The 18,549-nt window shown below is 33.6% G+C and overlaps 1 protein-coding gene across 3 annotated transcripts in view; it reads right to left on the bottom strand.

Moving 5' to 3' along the window:
• The window catches only part of LOC126736038 (protein phosphatase 1 regulatory subunit 21), a 129,669-nt gene that overhangs the window by 4,240 nt on the left and 106,880 nt on the right, over window positions 1-18,549 (bottom strand). For all 3 annotated transcript variants that reach the window (XM_050440236.1, XM_050440238.1, XM_050440237.1), the window contains 2 exons: window positions 12,694-12,915; window positions 12,443-12,630 (listed from right to left, as the gene is read on the bottom strand). In XM_050440236.1, coding sequence (XP_050296193.1) covers window positions 12,443-12,630; window positions 12,694-12,915 — 410 coding nt within the window. The remainder of the gene's footprint in view (window positions 1-12,442; window positions 12,631-12,693; window positions 12,916-18,549) is intronic.

Below are 18,549 nucleotides of genomic sequence, written 5' to 3'. Positions count from 1 at the left end.
TTTTCGTAATGTATTTTATGAATATCCTATAAAAATGTGGCATTTTTATAATTTTGATATTTTATAAATTTTGACATTGCTACAAAACGTGCCTTTACTGTCGCATAATCAGATTTACGTTTCTTTAAATTTTTTTTTGCGAAATAGGCTATTTAAGTGAAAAGCACAAGATTAAAATCTTAATGATAATTGGGTACGGAGATAGAACAAGAATCCAAATTGAAGTTTTGCATTTATTTATGCAGAAGTATTCTGATTTACCACCCATATCTCAAAGTACTATAAGCAAGATTGAAAAACAGTTTCGGGAAAATGGTCACGTAAGAATCATAACTAGTTCTCGCCGATCTGCGCTTAATGAAGACACCAAAATTAATGGAAAAGGAGCTGATGGATTATCATCAAAATTACTACTCCTTTTGCCTGACTCAGCATTGAATGCCTTAGCTTCTGCCATAAACAATTCCTTTCATAATACAATTTTCAAACAAATTTCTAATTCAAACAAATTTCTCAAGTACGGTTGTGTTGATTGTTCTCCGTATAAAATCACGAATATTCCAGTACACAGTGAAGTTATTTTGGTGTAAGTTAGAAACCCAAATTAGTAGTGGCTTCTTGTTAGTGTTTCTCATATTTTGCATGCGGGAAATCCCTTTAATTATACGTTAATTGTTAAAGTAAGTTAAACAAAGGGTATTCATTCCAAGCATACACGCAAATTTGCGAAATTCTTTTTTGATTGGGATAGTATTCCTGAACAAATAAAATGAGCTCCGAGGATCTGACAAACAAACAACTTCTAGATTTGCTTACACAAAACATGCAGACTTTGAAAGCTGAAATTATCCAAGATTTGGGAACAAAGTTAAACGAAACAATACAGACTGTAAAAAATCTCGAAACTGAGAACAAAATTCTTAAAAAGCGTATCGAGCAATTGGAATATGAGTCACGATCAAATAATCTAATACTATTTGGCATACAGGAAACCATTAACGAAAATCTAAAATCTGTGGTTAGTGACTTCTCATCCTCCCTACTTCAAGTTAGTATTGGCTCTCAAGATATCGATGAGGCATATCGCATTGGACAGAAAGCAAGTGGTAAGATCAGACCAATTTTAATTAAATTTCTAGCCAGCCATGTTGCCCGTGATGCACGGAAAAATGCTTATAAATTAAAAGATAGTCAATACGCCCTCTCGGAAGATTTGCCTAACGAACTCCTTCAACTGAAAAAGAAATTACTTTTCTATAAAAAATCAGCACAGAGTCAGGGACATTCAGTAAAACTAAGAAAAGACCATTTAGTAATAGATAACAAAAACTGGTATTTAGATGACCTGCTAAAACTCGCACCACAAACTCCTGGAACATCAAGTAGCAGCGAATCCCTTAACTCAACACTTGTGAATAGTAGACCCACTTTTCCTATCACATCCTCAGATGGAAATAATGCTCCGGTCCAACAGCTATTACCCCCGCCTAAACCAGTAAATAAGAGATACAACTTTCGTTCAAAAAACTAAAGCAGCCCAACAGGTTTGAGAATAACACACCAACACCAACATGTTATTATCAGAATGTACGTGGACTTAAAACGAAATTCGACACTTTTTTTTCTTCAATAAGTGATTGTGAATATGACCTTGTAGCATTAACAGAGACTTGGCTTAGTGAGGACATAAATTGCTGCGAACTGTTCCCAGCAGAATACGAGGTGCGGAGAAAAGATCGCGATTTCCGTCGCGTAAATCTGAGTCGTGGAGGTGGAGTACTATTGGCAGTTAAGAATCCCATTACTTGTTTAACAGTTGATACTTCACATATCTCAGATCTATTTCCGAATATTGACTTTCTTGTTTGTAAATGTTCGATTTCTTATAAATCATTGTTTGTTCTTGTTCTATATGTGCCACCTTCAGTAACAGACGATGATTTTGAACTTTTTTTTGAAACATTGTTACAAATTGATATATGTGACCAGTTTCTTATTGTGGGTGATTTTAATGTACCTAGGTATATTAATGATGTGTGCGATAGAAAATCCGTTGCTGTTAATGCTTTTTTGCAATACTTTGAACTTAAACAATGTAATAATGTTCTAAACCAATCAAATAGGTTATTGGATTTAGTTTGTTGCAACTTTGAATGCCAAGTCGCAAGGGATAATTTACCTTTAATAGCTGAGGACGTATACCATCCAGCTCTGGTCATTAATGATATGAGTTTGTGTAAAGCTAATGTAGCATTTAAGGAGCGTACTAATCAGAAATCATTTAACTTTAAAAAAGCAAATTTTCCTACTCTTTATAATGAAATACTTAACACCAATTGGAATTTTCTAAACAATATTGGTGATGTTAATCTAGCGATAAAAGAATATAACGACACACTCTTTAAAATTTTTGATAAACACGTTCCCCTACGCGTAATTTACAAACACCAATATCCATGTTGGTATACCAGCGAAATTATTAAAAATATTAAATATAAAGCTAAGATGCACAAAAAATTTAAGTTGACGAATATATTGTTTTACAGAGAGGAATTTTGTAGGATCAGAACGGTAGTGAAAATGCAACTAAAAACAGCCTATAAGTCTTATATAACAAGTTCTGAGGAAAATATTTAAACTGACTCTAGTCGTTTTTGGAACTTTGTTCATAATAAAAATAGGACGTCAACTATTCCAGGCATCATGCGGTATAAGGACGAGAACCTCAATAATCCCCAAGAAATAGTCGACAGTTTTGCACATTATTTTAATTCTGTTTTTCTACGCTCCGGTGCAGCTGCAACACCGACGATAGATGCTACAGCAGCAGTAGCCGTCTTCGACTCTTTTCGCATCACCCCGGTAACCCAACACGAGATCCTCGATGCTATCGCTTCGCTGAAAAATAAATTCACGGCTGGCCCGGACGGCATCCCAGCATTTTTAATTAAAGATTGTCGATACGCTATGGTACGCTCGTTGGAAATTTTATTTAATCTCTGTTTAAACAAAAAAGAATATCCTATGACATGGAAAGAAGCACGAGTATGTCCTGTCTTTAAGGGTGGTGATCGTGAGCGTATCGAAAACTATAGACCAATTTCTATCTTGTGTAACTTTTCAAAGGTCTTTGAGAAAATACTTTTTTCACGAATCCAGTTTTTTGTCTCTAATAAATTGTCTCTACATCAGCATGGCTTTTTACCGGGAAGGTCCACTGTTACAAACTTAACAATTGTCACTCAATTTATTGCGAATGCCTTGGATAGCCAGAGCCAAGTTGATGTAATTTACCTAGATTTTTCAAAGGCTTTTGATCGCTTGGATCATAATATACTCTTAAATAAACTTCATAGTTTTGGTTTTCTATCGGATTCCTTGATCCTTTTTAAGAGCTATCTCTTAAATAGAAAGCAATATGTCTGTCAACGGGGTTTCTGTTCCTATAAATATACTGCGTCATCGGGGGTTCCCCAAGGGTCAAATTTAGGTCCATTATTTTTTCTCTTATTTATCAATGACTTAAGTGATAAACTAGATCAACAAAAGCTCTTATTTGCTGATGATCTAAAAATCTATTCTTCTGTAACCAATACTACCGATTGCATGTCTTTGCAGAACGATTTGAGGTGTGTAAGTCTGTGGTGTGATGAAAACAGGTTAAATCTAAATGTGTCTAAGTGTAAGGTGGTGTCCTTTTCTAGAAGGAAAAATGTAATCGAATTCGATTACACCCTTTCCACAAAACTTACTCGATGTTCATCAATCAGTGATTTGGGTGTGGTGTTTGATAATAAGCTTACCTTTGTGAACCAGATAGATAATATATCAAACAGTGCTAGTAGAGTCTTTGGATTTATTGTGCGAAACTGTCGGGGTTTCAGTAACATAGAAGCCTTAAAAAACTTATATTTTGCCCTTTTACGTTCTAAATTGGAATATGCTTCTATAGTGTGGAACCCTTACTACCAGGTTCATAAATATTCTATCGAAAAAATACAGAGAAAATTTTTAAAGTATCTTTCCTTTAAGGCTGACGGATTTTATCCTCCTCAGGGAATCTCTTACGAAACTCTCCTAACTCGCTTTTCCGTGGAACCTCTTGAAATTAGAAGAAATAGATCGTCGGTCTTGTTGGTGCATAAGATATTGCATGGGAAAGTTGATTGTCCTGAGCTACTAGAGAATCTAAATTTTTCTGTGCCGCGTCTCAATTCAAGAAACACAAACTTATTTTATTGCCCAGGGGCCAGGACAAATGTAATGTTAAGTTCACCCTTATACGTAATGTCAGACAATTCAAACAAAATAACGCCATTCTGTGATCTATTTGTTTGCTCACGTAATAATTTAATTGAAGTTTTTGCAGAGTTGTTTACTACTTCTTAATGAACTTATATTCACGACTTGGTATTCTAAAGTTTACGTATCGCATTTGTTATGGTACTCTATTTAGTATGCTTAGCTGATTTATATTTCGGGTTGAAATGATATTTTTGTTTTTTTTTTCTTTTTTTCTCTTAAAATAATTTTTTAGGTACTTATAAGCTATTTAGACTTAGTTTATCTTTATATTTTGAACATTTTTAATGACATATGTATATATAGGTATGTAATTTGTATTGCCCATTAAATGGATATACTGTTGGGCTGTACTGCTTTAAATAATGGCATCTTTCCAGCATGTTTGAGGGACGCAGTGGTTATCCCTCTTTATAAGGGTGGAGATGTGAGTGAGCCTTGTAATTTCCGTCCAATTTCTATATTATCTACCCTCTCCAAGATAGTTGAAAAACTTGCAAAAATCAAAATTTTATCTTTTTTGCAACATAATTGCATTTTATCTGTAAATCAGTTTGGATTTCAAACGGGAAAAGGGACTCATGACGCTGTTTTTGGCTTTTTGGAGAGTGTCTATGTGTCCTTAAATTCTGGAGAGTCCGCGGCGGCAGTGTTTTGCGATTTATCCAAGGCATTTGATTGTGTAGATCATAAAATATTGCTGTCTAAGCTCAATAATTATGGCTTTAGAGGTGTGGCATTGCAATGGCTGGAATCCTATCTGTCTAATCGTACCCAAAGAGTTACAGTATCTGGATGTTTATCCGATTCCAGATCCCTTAAAACTGGAGGGTTCAGTGTTAAGACCACTATTATTTTTGCTCTATGTAAATGATTTGGGTTCATTAAAACTGCAGGGCAAAGTGGTTCAGTTTGCTGATGATACCACCATTTTATGGAATCATAGAGATTCTGATAATGTTAGAGCCCAGGTTTTTAAGGATCTTAAGATTTTATCGGAGTGGTGTGCTGCAAACAGGCTTGTATTTAATGTGGGCAAAACCTTTATTATGGGATTTAAGTGTGACGTTCAGGGCCTTATGTTTAGTGAAAACTCCCCCTTGCAAAACAAAGAAAGCTGTAAGTTGCTTGGTATTACCATTGATGGTCGCCTTCGCTTCGAAGATCATATCCTAAATCTTGCATCAAAATTATCCTCTGGATGCTTTGCAGTAAGAATGGCGGGGCATGAGCTGGGAGGGGTAGTTACACGTTCAGTGTACTTTTCTCTTATTGAGTCCCACCTTCGTTATGGCTTGCCTTTTTGGGGTTTAAGCAACAAGGGATTATTAAACATAATTTTTGTGATTCAAAAAAAGGCAGTTAGATACCTATGTTCCTCTGGGTTAAGAGATTCTTGTAAACCTCTCTTTATATCTCAAAAAATCCTAACTCTTTTTTCTCTTTTTATCTTAGAGTCGATAAAATGAGAGAATATGCCGGTGACGTCAGACTTCGCGCATCTAAGCTGGCTATCGTTAAGCGTAGAAGCGTAGAATTCTAGCAGATGTGAAAGAAAGAGATGCATGTATTCACGGTCAAGTAAACCTAATCAGGGAAATATGGGGCCTCCCCTTTATTGATTTTTTGGTTTAAATTTAAGTTTGTGCGCATTTTACGTCACCGGCATATTCTCTCATTTTATGGACTCTAGAAACAGCTACTCTTATTCATAAATGTCCTAAACCTCCCTCTAACACTGGTCATATGACTCGCCAGGTTAACGATTTTTCCTTAACAATCCCTACATCCTCCCTCACCAAGAACTCACTTATATACCTTAGCAAAAAAATTTACAACCATGTTCCTCTATGTATCAGACAAATTTTAGAAGTTAAAAGATTCAAAAAGGAATTAAAATCACTTTTATTATCCAGGGCATATTATAGCCTTGACGATTTTTTTAATGATACCTTTTAACCTGTGCTCTGACTTCATTTTAGTGTTTTAGTTTTGTTTCCTGTTAAATATTTTAATTTACTTCTTCTAAATTCTGTTTTATTGACAGCTTTACTTATTTTTTAATGAAATTTATCAAAAAGATGCTTTTTTTTTCTCAATCTGTTTTGTTATGATTAATTTTGGTAATGTGTGTAAATTTTATGGTAAAGTGTTTTAGATGTTATGTTTGTTTGAAATTTAAAGTGAATTTGGAATTTTTTAGTTTTTAGGATGCTTGTACACAAGATTTTGTTGTCTTACGTAATATAGCATATTTTCTTTCTTTCTTTCTAATGTGTTCCATTCTAATCCTAATATTCCCACTAGGCAGGATTAATTACGCGTTAGACGGGATCTGGAGAATCCTAACTTTTATTGATTTGGTTAAAATATTTAAAAATGACTTTGTTCTAAATTTTTCTTTCAAAACTTTATAAGTACGAGACTGCTGACTGAGACACACACCATAATTACAATTGCCTTCGACTCTTTATGGAATTCGCCAATATTTTTCATTGAACCACTGTCAATATTATCACCATTTTAATTCTTTGTTATTGTTTACAATATGCTGTTCATGGAGAAGATTTCACGGCAATTGAATTGGTCAACCGGTTTACTAAAGCGGACGCCAGTGGCGCCGCGTGTCGAATTATTACGATTTGGCCCGTATTTGTACTTTCTACTAGGCACTCTATGGTTTGCTTATTAATGATCTTTGTATGGGTTTTGGTTGGGCCCATAGCGGCCAAACCCATAAAATAACGAGCGAAGTTCCTCAATCTCCGGTCTTGTGCCCAGACGTCTTTTGGACTACTAGTTAAGCAGTTCCGCGACGCATCTGGGAGGTCTTTCCAGCTCCTGCGTCTGTCAAAGGTGAACCGTGCTGTCCGCTGTGACGGAGAGAGATTAATGGTGTAGTGAAATAAATCTAGTATCATCTCTCTCCGCCAGCACATTTTTATCTAAATTAATACTAAAAACTAAAATTCATTAGTGTTTCTTCATTTTCAAGCAAATATTTTAGCTTGAAAATGAATTTCCTTTACTTCCATTACTTCCATTTTGAAGCAGGATGGTTTTTAGTGGTTTGATGCCTCTCGAAACTTTGTAAGTAGTTTTCACCGTTGGTGACATTTTATTTGGTGTTCCGTGTTTCCATTGAGAAATCTCTCTTAGGGCTCCTTGAATATGAGTTTGTAAACCGCCAGTCATAACCCAGCAGTGGTGAGAATTTCGCCCTGAAGCCTAAAAGCAGATTATTTCGCCGCCCTTAGCCCCGTCATGCCTTAAGCCCTATGTGGTGAAAAATAGCCCATCGCGGGCTCTCGCCCCCGAAAGAAGAACACCATGGAAGTTGACCCGTAAGCTTATTAGTCTTTTTCTTTTCCTATTTAATTGATCTTAAGCATATTTTTTTGATTTTTTTGTATGATTTAACATGAATTTATTATCTTATCACCTTCTCATTTTAATCTTTAATTTATTTTTGCTTACATTTTTAATACCATCATGTATATTTAATTGTATTTACTTACCATGTATATTTTGTTTGCCTTACAAATTTAATTGACTCATTGTCTCTGACCAAGTAAGATGTTAACCTTAATAAACACCCTATTTAAATTAAATAAAGGTGTTTTACTACTGAGTGAGTAAGTGTGACTGAGACAACTGACCATACAGAGAACCCACGAAGCCGGCCTGAATTTGGAAATGGATTTGCTTTTAAAAACTAATTTTATTCATTGTTTTTAATATTTAATAAAAATAAAAAACACCAACAAAGCCGAAAACGCTAGCCAAATAAAATAAAAGATCTCTACGGAACCGCGAACGCCCGATGAATAATCAAAACAAACAATATCACGCACGTTTTGCTAGAAAAGATTCTATTGGTTTGGAGCCTGGCCCAAAATTATTTAATTTGCCGTAGCTTTACCACATTGTTTCAAGGACATTTGCTGTGATTATTCGATGTAACGTGCATCGATACGGGGCCTGGCGCGACAACTACGTCTTCGATTCCGCATTAGCGAAATTTGCGGAATCTTGCACTGGCTGCGTTCCAGTACTTTAATTTTATAATTGGTATTAAATATTAATATACAGATATTTTTTTGGACTGAAGTAAAATTTAAAAAATTAATTATTTTTTTTATTTTCAACGTTTATTAAGTAGAGCCATGGCACTGTGGCTCTACCCCAAAAGCCGCCACTGGTTTAATGTCCATTATAGAAGGTATTAAGTAAATAGGTGATGCAGAGTCTTTATAGTATGTATACATATTATGTATAGATAGTCTGTTTAAGTGCATAGAATGTTATGCATTTTGATTTTTCATTTTTATACTTATTTTGGTAAATATTTTCAAATTATATATTCAATTATAACAAAACTCCAGAATATGGACATAACTCATACAAAATATCCCTATATCTGTCCATTAAAGCTGTATGTTCTTTTATTCTGGAGAAAATTTTACGCCCCGATTGCCCTATGTATACGGCATCATAGTCATTTCATCTTAACGGATATACCCCCGATTTTGAAAAGAAATCAGCCTTATACGGATCGTGTTTTCGTTCGTTACTTATAGGAAACCACATAGAGGCGAAATTTTGCAACGTCGCGCGTGTACGAGTGTCTGCGACAGAGCACCGCCCCGGCCGCATTTTCATATGTTACCGACGGAAAAAAGCGCTCGGGTCGCCGAATACCTATCTGTAAGTTGCCGACGTATTTTTGTGTACGTCTGTGACATAAATGAAATGATCCATATGAGTTAAAAGCTATTAATATCCTATGTCAATCTACAAAACTAGAACTATACAAAGTTGCCACTGGAGTGGAACCACCCCTAGATATCTTTTTACCTCTATTATCATCCAATGCTACTTCGGAATTTGAAACAATTTCACAAACATCTAATCCAAATATAGATACTACTAATGTGAATGAACAAAATAGCTCCACCAAAGCAAAAGATAATGACAACTGTATTGCATTATCTGCAGAATCATATTATTCTAACGAAGAAATTGTTGACTTACAACAGAAATGGAGTACTTTTATTGATGAAATATTAAACACATTAAAAGAAAATCCTATGACATTTGTTCCAGCAGTGCAATAATTTCTATCCAATAAGGACAAATATGCAAAAAGTGAGAACTCGTTTGTATCCGGTCTATTTACAGTATATCTACATATCAAAATTATACCACTTTGAAAACCCATAAGCATGTTAGGAAAATGAAAGGCAAGAAAATACCAGTGCAGCCAACAGCTGTCGGTAGAAGACAGTCAAAGGTAAATTGTATTTTTGTTTAATATATTTTTAAAACATTTTGTAAAATATTTTATTATTTATATAGATAAGCGGCAAGAAAAGACTTACATCTGGAACTTCAAGCAAGCATCAGAAAAAAGCTCCCCGCAACTTAAGTAAATGCGTGGAACAAAATATAGGATTAAGAGATAACAAGCGCAAAAAATAAATTTTATATACCTTATACATTGTATAATTTAGTAATTCCATTTCTGGCTTATTATAATTTACATTATATGTAAATATATATACCTAATAATGTACGTAGTTGTCATTGTCAATAAAAGTTTCCAAAAAGTACCTACCTAAAAAAATATAAAAGTAGGTATCTATAAGTTAGTATATTCGTTAATCTTTCAGTAGTTCCATAACTTAATTACCGCAAAAACTGTTTTTTTTATTCTTTCCATGTTAATATGCTTTATCAGTTGGGCTATTTTATTCTGTCTATGTTACAGACGAAAACTAGGAATACGTCGGCAACTTAATGAGACGTATTCGGCAAACTGAACGCCTGTTTATGTCGGTAACATATGAAAATGCGCCCCAGCCGGCCCGAGGACGGGATTAGTAAACATCTGACTTTCGTGGGGGCTGCGTCGTTTGGCGACAAAATGTCCCAAAATATTACGCGAAAATCCAGGCATTTTTAAAATATTTATTCTAATGCGGATTTTACAGACATGACAATGTGTAAAACCCGCATAGAATTGTAATCTTAAAATGTTTAATATGCTGTATTTTGCATAATGAAAATTAAAGCGTTATTCTAATAAAAAATAAAATATCAACTCTGATAAAAATATAATAAAAAATCAGAAATAAAACTCTAATAAACAAACTTAACAACATATCATTTTTTAAATAAAAGGCTCAAATAAACCGCCTTCTTTCGCTAAACAAAAACTTAACCTATCGTAAAAGCTATTTCGCACCTCCAAAAGAATTTCAGGTAAAATGGGATTGGCACCTTCGACAATTTTATTTCGCAACTCCTCTAAATTTGTTGGACTACTAAATTCATGCTTGTAAATGGTCTGCTTAAGGTAACCTCACAGATAAAAGTCATTTGGAGACAAATCTGGAGATCTAGGAGGCCATTTAATATCGCCAGTCCCACTAATATGGCGGTTAGGAAAAGTATTTGTTAAAAATTATTTTACCCTAGCCGCGTTATGAGCAGGAAAGCCATCCCAGGTCCACATCAGGTAGGATTTGAATGGCAGGAAGAACTTGGTTTTGCAGCAACTCAAGGTACTTTTAGGCGTTTAAAGTGCCATCAATAAAAAATGGCCCTATAACATTGTCGCCCAAAATACCTGCCTAAACATTCAATTTCTGAGGATACTAGGTACGAAACTGAAAACTTCTGTGCTTGTTTTCCTGAGACCAATAACCAACAATGGAAGGATTATGTTTGACATGTAATGGAAAAGAAGATTCATCCGAAAACAAAATATTTTTAAAAAAATATTCGTTTCCATTTGCCTTTTCCATCATGGTTTCTCAAAATTCCATTCTTTGCCACTGGTCTTCAGGAAATATTTCCTGAGTTTTTGAATACTTGAAACATTTGTACCCATATTTTTTCCAGATACGAGCAACAGTTTTATTGCTTATTCCCGGTTCCTCTGCAACACTTCTACTGGACCGTGTCGAATCAAGTTCTAGGGTACTGCAAACCATTTCTTCCCGCCGTTCTATATCCTGGACCACTTCGACAGGTGGTTCTTGACGTTTTGTGTGGCATTTTTTACAATCTTGAAGACAAAAAGATGTCTCAAAATTTGTAACCACATTTAAAATCGTTTTTGCACAAGGAATCGGTTTATTCTCAAATGTCACTGATAACAAATCTCTACATTGTACTGCCGAATTGCCTCCATAAAACCATTTAATTAGTTGAACTCTTTCGGAAGGGGTATAAACAGCCATAGTGAAAAAAACACGAAAATAACGCTCAAAAATTATTAATGCAACGTGCAGTAACACAGCAAAGTGAGGTCTGCTGACTCCCGGTTCAAAAAATAAAAACGAAAAATTCCGCCGCCTGCAAGCCGCAACCAAGCGGTGTTGCCATTATTTTGGGTAACATGTAGCTCACGATAACACCATCTGTATATCGCACTAACTAGTTGACTTTTTAAAATGTTCATTATTTTAAAGGCAATTGTAAGATTTGTCAACTTATTTTAAAATGGAAGGCATTATCCTCAAATTGAACTTTTAAATATATTTAAGCTCTGTTCCCTAAAATCTAGAAGAAACAGTTCCTCTTAGGTTAAACTACATAAAATTTTAAATAACAAAATTGACTGCTCAGAAATATTAAATTGGTTGCCCTTTATTATACTTAGAGCAGTAAGCCAGGACTGTACGATTTATCTTCCTGGTGCTAGAATTAATACCATGAAGTTCTCCAGTATACAGAATATGTGACACTTGCAAAAATCAGGACCTTGATTACTTTTATATCTCGCTAAATGTTCTCAAAAAATTTTTGCAATAAAACGTTTTTTTTTCTTTTTCTCGTGTTTGGTTAAGTATAATCTGTTTATTTATTTTGTTATAAATTTATTAGTGAAATTTAATAATAACTAGTTATTTTAATCAAGGCTCCCTTACAGATCTCTATTACCTACTGTTAATTTCATATTATCACAGTTTTTTCTTTTTTGTTATTGAGCTTTAGCCTGTTATACATATAAACTTATTATATTAAAATAAAGAAATGTATATTTAAGATGTAAGATATCAAGTCTTGTTTAAAACGATTTATGATAACTCTGCTCGGAGTACAACTCAACTGCTATGAAAAAAAATATTACCTTGCTTTCAAAGCTTGATTTTCAGCCATCAGAGATTTCGTCTCGGACACAGCCAAACTTTTGGAATCCAGCAAATCTTTGACCTGAGACTCATAATATTCATTTAACTGTTCATCTGAACTCGGTTTACTGCTAAGTCGATCATATTCGGCTCTGAGTTTTTCTGCTTCTGCTCTCCAATATGATACCTAATTAAAATGAAGAAAAAATATATATAATAAAATACACTTCATAGGAGCTTCTTAACAAACCTTTTCATCGTTTTCATTTAAAGAATTCTTCCTTTCATTCTCCCTTAAAGCCATTTCCCTTATTTTACTAGTGAGAAGGTCGTTTTCTCTTTGTAAATTTTCTAGTTTTTGTTGGCTCTGTTCGTTTTTACTATCCATAAATTTTTCTAAACTCAGTAATTTCTCTTCCAACATTTCTATTTGTTCTTTATAAGCTGCTATTTCTAGTTCTTTATCTGAAATCTAGAAAAAAAAGTTTTTACATGTCTTTCAATAATTATACGGGGTGTCTTAGGAAAGTGGTTCGCCCCTGTAACTTTTTTAATTTTTAAGTTAAAAAAATTAAATTTGGTACGTGGGTGTAGTATTCAAATTGGGATCATTTCCGGTTTAACCGGAAATCCTAACTTTCTTATTTTAAATGGGACCCCCCAACTTTTTTAACATATTTTGATCGGAAATTACAATCTAAGAAAAATGACACCACATATGTCAACTTTTGACATCTAACCTTTAAAGTATTAAATTTTTTAAATTTCAATCTAGAGTGCCATGAATAATTATTTAAAATCGTTAATTTTACATCAAGTAGTCCTAGAAAAATATAATTGACTCTCTTTTGTTTTTCACAGCTTTCCTAAATGCGTCTAAAGTTTGTAGTGTAAGTATAACTATTTAATTTTAAAATACACTCGGTATAAATTTATGAAAATATAATATTAATAGTGTTTAGACGTAAGCAAGAAATTCTAAGTTAATCATAATAAATTCGCAATATGTATGTTTTAGTTAGTAAGCATTTTGGGGTTTTGTTTGTATTAAATTATTATTAACAATAGACATGGTATTTTACCTTAAAACGAAAATGGACATACTTCTAAATAAATGAAAAACCCTTAATCAATACCTTTTTATCACATAGCGACCCTGCCTTTTGAACCATATATAGTAAAGTAAAGTAAAATGATTAAAGAAAAATGGGAAAATCACAGAGCAAGGAGGAAATTATAATAGCTCAAGCAGGAAATAGTGGTGGACAAACCAATAGTCCCAGCACACATGGTTTTGGCTCGATCCAGGATATTTTAAGCATTGCTATTTTTGGGATTTTGGCACTGTTCCTTGGATGGTTTTTATATACAAAAATAAAGAAAACGATGCTAAGAAGGATGCGTGCAGAAATAAGAGAGGAAATTGGAAGAAGCCGAGAACGAGTCTAAAGGGAAGACTTTTAGGAAACATTTTAGGTTGCCAAAGTATTATTGTTCAATACACCAGTATTTATGACTAATATAACATGGAATGTCGGTGCCCACGGAATTTATATACAGATATAATCATTCTAACTTCGCCTATAGGAATTATATATCGCGGTAGGTCTGGCAACGTTGTGACAACATACTCGAAGCAGCGGACCCCGCCGAAGACTCGCGTCTATAGACTATAATCTACTTTGGCTCCCTCGATCCTACAAGGTCAAGTATGTCAAGCGGCAGTAATATTTTGTAGGTTATGTAATTATTATTTTTGAGTTGTTTCTATTCGAGTTGTTTCTTGTATTGTGGCTACTGAATTCTCATAAAATGGAGCATGCATGTACGATATGCACGTCAATATTTTCCAATTTTTCTAATTTAAGAAAGCACTTGAAAAAGTTTCATCCATGTAAGTTGATTTAAGTTTAGTATTAAATATAGGTCCTTTCATTGTATAGCTAGGACAGAGTAGGGCAGATTTGGACATGGGGCACCTCGACATTTCAAATTTTTGTTCTTCTTAGCGATATTTAATATAATATGTAATCTGTATTAAAGTAATCCCTGGCAAATAAACACTGCTGCCGACTACTGCAATACAACTTTTATGTTCTCTAAAAGCAGGCAAAATTGAAATGTACAGATATGAACCCAGTCCATGCCCGAAACTGCTCCAATCCAACCCACCTAGTTTTGTTGTCAATTATTGCATTTATACTAGATTTATTTACTTATCGGTATTCCTATTTCAGCTGAATCATTGAAATTGCACCTAACAAAACTTTCAAATGTGTTGCAATGTGTAATAAATGCATGAAAAGGTTTTCCAAATATGCTAATTTAAAACGGCATGTCATCAAATTTCACCCAGGTATACTATGGACTTGAAGCCTATGTTTTTCATAGTTTCTAGATGATTTCTAGATTTTTATTTCTGATCACTGCTTATCGGAAAATATATTACGTTGCCCTGGGCAAACTTTATTGATTTTAAAATACCGTAAACTTTGCTCTGATCCAAATTATACTATTAATTAATTCTCCTCACAACCTAAAAAAGTAATATACAGGAAAATACTTGAAAAAATATGCCCTAGTTGGAGATGATGGGATAATTTTGAGAATACTCTGCTTTTTTAATAGATATTATGTACATAAACAATAGTGAAATCTATATTATTTTTAGAACACGAACATGACTTAACATCATCTAAAATATACCCATTACAATGTAATGAATGTTAGAAAAAATTTTCACATTTGAAGAATCTGAAAAGTCACCAAAAAAATCATTTGAAGGATATAAACAGTGCTGATATAAAGACTCGACTTCTGGAGTGCAGTTTGTGTCATTACAAAGATGCTTTAGAACTCAACTTATTTTGCCATTTTGATATATGTCATAACATCAAAATACTTAGTCAGGATCATCACATTTCTAGTGAACTCCAGTTTCAAGTGGAAAACTGATTTAGAAAAGAAAAATTATTTATCATTTAGGTACACCCAATGCTATGAGACTAAAGAAGGCACAAAGAAAACAACCTACATTTGCCATCGTTCAGGATATTATGTAAAAAAGGGAAAAGGTCTACGATACTTAAAAGTTTTAAGGAAGCAAGAAGATAAATGGAGAATGCCCTTCTAAACTAAAAGTTAGTGTATTCAAAAATGGGAGCTGTGAAGTAAATTTCATGAAAACTCATGTAGGCCATGACCATCACTTGGGCCATTTAAATATTACTAAGATAGAGAGAAAGCAAATAGCTACTAAAATTGCTGCAAAGATTCCTCTTACCTCAATTTTGGATGAAATTAGAGACTCAATCACAAATAATGAATTGGAGAGAAAGCATCTTTTAACAAGAAAAGACCTACATAACATAACAGAGTCCTTCAATTTAAATAATGAAGGTATTCGTCATAAGAACGAACTTGTCAGTATTGAAAGTTGGATACAAGAGTTACAGGACAGTGAAATAATTTTATTTTATAAAGGGCAAGGAGAATTATGCGATGAATTTTCTTATTTAAAAAAAGATGATTTTATTTTAATTATAATGCATCCCGGCCAGTTAGAAGTTTTGCAGAAATATTCAGAAGATGTCATTTCCATTGATGGAACCCATGGGTTAAAATGGGCATTTATTTAAATGGGATTTTGAATTGACAACTTCATTAATATTGGATAACTTGCGGGGGGGGGGGGGGGGGGGTTCCTTGCTGCTTTATGTTGTTTGGAAATCGATAAGATGAAGAAATAATAAAAATATTTTTTATGAAGATAAAACTAAGATTAGGAAGAAAAATTGAACCACAGGTTTTTATGTCAGATATGGCACCACAATATTATAATGCATGGATTCAAATTATGACTCCAGCTAAGTTAAGGTAGGTTAAGAGTAACTGTTTTGCTTGAATTTAATGTATTGTTCCTTGGTGATAAGTCTATAAGGCAATAAAATATGCAGGTAACGTGAAAATTTACTCATTGTTCTAATATTTTTGTTTTAAGCTATTTTGTAGTTGGCACGTGAATAGAGCGTGGAGGAAAAATCTCAATAAAATTGATATTCAGGAACAAAAGGTAAATGTAGCCTTTTAATAATTCATTCCTCAAATTTATATAAGTAGTGGACATTCTTTTAGGTGTACAAACAGTTGCGCACACTACTGCAAGAAACTGATGTTATTGCTTTTTCGGATATGCTAGAAAATTTCATAAATTCCGTGTTATTGTCTGCTCAAACAGAGGAATTTGGGCACTATTTTCAGAAATATTATTTAGACAATAATGAATCATGGGCCTACTGTCATCGCTTGCATGCGGGTATCAATACTAATATGAGTATAGAAAGGATGCATCAGACCATCAAATACCTGTATTTAAATGGCAAGCAAATAAAACGACTGGATAAAGCAATCAATACTTTAATCAAATTTATTAAAGATAAGCTATTTGAGAGATTAATTGCTTTGAACAAAGGGAAAGTTACCAGCAAAATAAGAGACTTAAGGAAAAGGCATAAAAGAAGTCAAGGTTTAGACATAAACTCTATCATACCATCAGAAATGGGCTGGGAAGTACCATCTTCTTCAAAAAAGTTTATATTGTCCAATCAAGCAGACTTGATTGTGACTGCGAATTAATATGCACTTTATGTAAATCTTGCCTTCATTCTTACACTTGTACTTGCTTAGACAATAGTATTAGATGGAACATGTGTAAGCACATACATCTTGTTTGCGAATTCCTGAATATAGCTGCTTCAAATCAAACGTATATTTCCGATGGTAAGTACTCATGAATTTGCTATCTACCTATTTATTTTTATGTTAATAAGCAATTTCTTCTTTGGATATTGATCATGTATGCAGAATTATTTGCATATTTATCATCTCAAATCAATATTTATTAATTAATGTTATGTCATAATACATAGTGTTTGTTTAAGGGTGAGAAGAAGCATGTGCGACTCTAAATATTTTCTATATGAAAATGGAAAGGTTTTTGTCTATAAAGCACTTTAAGATAATAAAATTTATGGATGGCCAAGTATTTTTTTTAATTGACGATTGAATAAACAAAAATTGGAACGCAGCGTTTCCTGTATAAAAACAAACTAAATACACGTTTTTATTTAAAAAGAACATGTTTTTGATCCCTACATCCAAATGTATGTAATTTTGAGGCCTTATACTACTAAAATGTAAAAAACATTTTCACAAAAATTTTCACACTTCAACTTTCTGTAACCAAATAAATGCATTACATTTTATAAAAGCGGAACACAGCTGTTTGCTTGTTTGAGAGGCCATCCTTTACAGGCTTTTAAACTGCAGCAAATGCGACGTTGCCGGGTTTTCGGCGTGAATTTTTCGTTTTATTCCCGGTCTTTTACGAATTGATGTTATGTCTTGGTTTTGTGGTTTTTATTTTAGTTTGCTATCGCTCTTTTTGAACGAATTATCAAATTTCAGTTTTGTATATTTTGTATATTTTTATATTGACATTTATATGATATTTCTTTTATAACTGATTTTGTCCCCCCGGGTGATTTCCGGTCGTTTGCGGTAGTTTTCAGTTGGTTTATGGTCGTTTTTGGGTGATATCCGGTCGTTTCTGGTTGTTTCTGGGTTGGGTTAGACCAACACCACCGAAATAAAGATCTTTATTTCGGCTTTATTTCGGTGGTGTTGGTTAGACCGGTTTTTCAAAAAATAGCGTTTTTTGGGTTAGGTTGGGTTGATTTTTCACCCAATTATCATTTGACACTAACAATGTGATAAATATTTCGATATTTTCGCCATTATAATCATCTGGAATTATTACTAAATTTTTCTGACTTGGCAACTTTGCGGACAACACAACGGACGATCGTAAATTTCAGATTAAAAGTCGGGTTGGGGTTGCGTAAATATGCCAGTTTTCACTACTTTCGAGTCTTTTTTTCCGGTTCAAAAGTTCTTCATCCATAGATTTTTTTTAAAAACTGTTATATTCAACCAGACCCTAGTGTTTTTTTTTCTTTTTTAGTTGCCTATATGTTTAAAGAAATAGAAAATTTTATTACTGGACATCTGAATAGATACCACTCAGCAAGTTTAATCTGCAAGAAAT

This window comes from Anthonomus grandis, chromosome 5 (genome assembly GCF_022605725.1).
Source record: "Anthonomus grandis grandis chromosome 5, icAntGran1.3, whole genome shotgun sequence".
NCBI lineage: Eukaryota > Metazoa > Arthropoda > Insecta > Coleoptera > Curculionidae > Anthonomus > Anthonomus grandis.
The sequence above is the reverse complement of the archived record's forward strand: the minus strand, read 5'-3'. Positions and strand labels throughout refer to the sequence as shown.